Source organism: Myotis davidii, unplaced genomic scaffold (assembly GCF_000327345.1).
Source record: "Myotis davidii unplaced genomic scaffold, ASM32734v1 scaffold244, whole genome shotgun sequence".
NCBI lineage: Eukaryota > Metazoa > Chordata > Mammalia > Chiroptera > Vespertilionidae > Myotis > Myotis davidii.
The window spans coordinates 1,485,034-1,486,864 of record NW_006294993.1 but is presented as its reverse complement, the minus strand read 5'-3'; the positions used below and the strand labels follow the sequence as shown (position 1 = coordinate 1,486,864).

Here is a 1,831-nt window from a genome sequence, read left to right as displayed (position 1 = left end):
CCTCTCGGACCCCGTCCAGCCGGTCGCGGGTGCGCCTCTGGATGTTCAGGTAGATGCTGAGGTTGAGGAAGGTGACGCTGAGGAAGGGCGTGAAGAACTCGAGTGTGGAGGCCGTGATGAGGAAGTACCAGTTGTAGAAGAACTCCGCGTAGCAGTGGCCCTCGGGGATGGAGCTGCCGCCCGACAGGTGCTCCCAGCTGAGGATGGCCGGCCCGTACAGCAGGAAGGCCAGCACCCACACCAGCGCCATCTTCCACACCGCCTGCCGCGTGTTGCCCTGCTGGGCCCGGTAAGAGACCTGTGGGGACATGCTGGGTCAGGCATCTTTTGGATGTCATCTCATTTAATCTTTACAACACCCCCATCACTCTCCCCACTTTCTTTCTGGGTGGCTCAGGGAGGGAGGGACTTTCCAGGTGGATCGGCTAAGGGGGCAGAGTGGGTTCGACCCAGGCCTACTGACCTCAAACCCATGCTCTTTGCACTCTGTCCCATGCCCTTCTAGATAGGACACATGTGGCTCCTGAGCAGAGAGCCCTTGGGTGCCCAAAAAAGCCATCAAGGAGAAGACGTAGGAGCAAGGTGAGACTTCTGCTCTGCTGTGCCAGGCTCATGCCCATGTGCTAAAGTCATGGGAGCCCAGGCAGCCCAGGGCCCCAGCTCATGGTGGCCACTCACACCGAGGGGAACTGGTGGAGCCAGGAACTGATGTCTGTTTTTCTGGGATGCACAGAGACACACAGACACACACACACAAGGCAGGGGGGTGCCACCAAGGGCCTCTGGCTCAGATCCTCCCTCAGCTCCAACGACTCTGCACCTGCCCCAAAGAGGAGGCTGAAGTGACCCCCTTCCTTCAGGAACACCTGATGCCAGGTCCAGGTGGTGCCTCCTGCCTGTCCCAGGACCAGTCTACTGGCAGCAAATGACTACTGAGTGGGCAGCTGGCTGTAGAGAGTGCCTGGCATGTCAGGAGTGAGGCAAGTAGGACCATACTCACCTGGCACTGCCCACATGCCCTGCCGGGTGCCTTCTGGGCCACTCCTGACCACCTCCCCCCAGGAGTGAGCATGGGCACCCGCATCCCAGACTCACAGCGCGGGTAACGGACAGGAACCGGTCATAGCTGATGAGCACAATGTTGAAGACGGAGGACGTGCAGAGTAGATAGTCCACCACCAGCCACAGCTTGCAGAGGCCCCGGCCGAAGGGCCAGCGGCCAGTCAGCACATAGGGCACATACAGGGGAATACAGAAGGCTCCTGTGGGAGAGCAGGGCCGTGGTGGGTCAGAGCCGGACCAGGGTCTGCGGTCAGACCCTCCACAATGCAAAGACAGGCAGTCGCCACCCTTCTTGTCAGCAACCTCACCTTACCCACCCCCTCCACCGTCTCCTAGACACATCCTCTGCCTGGACCTGGCCTTCGACCCCTGCCCAGCCCCCAGGCCCACTAGTGTCCCCTGGGCTTGTGTGCAGGAGGGAAGATCCTGTGTGGGGACCTCTGGGCACAGGAGCCCCTGGCCCTGATTCAGTGCTTCCCAGGCTTCTTCCTGTCCAGCCCTCCCAGGCCCCCTGGGCCCTCTAGCCCCCTCTAGCCCCCTCTAGCCCCTTGGGCCCAGGCCCTATCCTGGCTTTGGACAGCCTTCCCTCTTCAGTTCAGAAACCAAGAAAGCCTTTTTCCTGATTCAAAGGGCACTCGGCCACGGCCGCCACCGCTCCCGCCGCCCAGCCCCTCTCTGAGTGCCTGGCAGACGCACGCGCAGCCCCAACAGGTGTCTGGCGCTCCAGCCCCCTCCGCGCGCCCGCCCTCAGCCCACAGCAGCTCACAGA

The 1,831-nt window shown here is 61.9% G+C and overlaps 1 protein-coding gene across 1 annotated transcript in view; it reads right to left on the bottom strand.

Moving 5' to 3' along the window:
- Positions 1-1,831, bottom strand: part of HRH3 (histamine receptor H3) — a 13,611-nt gene that overhangs the window by 1,566 nt on the left and 10,214 nt on the right. The window contains 3 exon segments of the mRNA XM_015567675.1: positions 2-298; positions 1,096-1,343; positions 1,346-1,391. Coding sequence (XP_015423161.1) covers positions 2-298; positions 1,096-1,343; positions 1,346-1,391 — 591 coding nt within the window.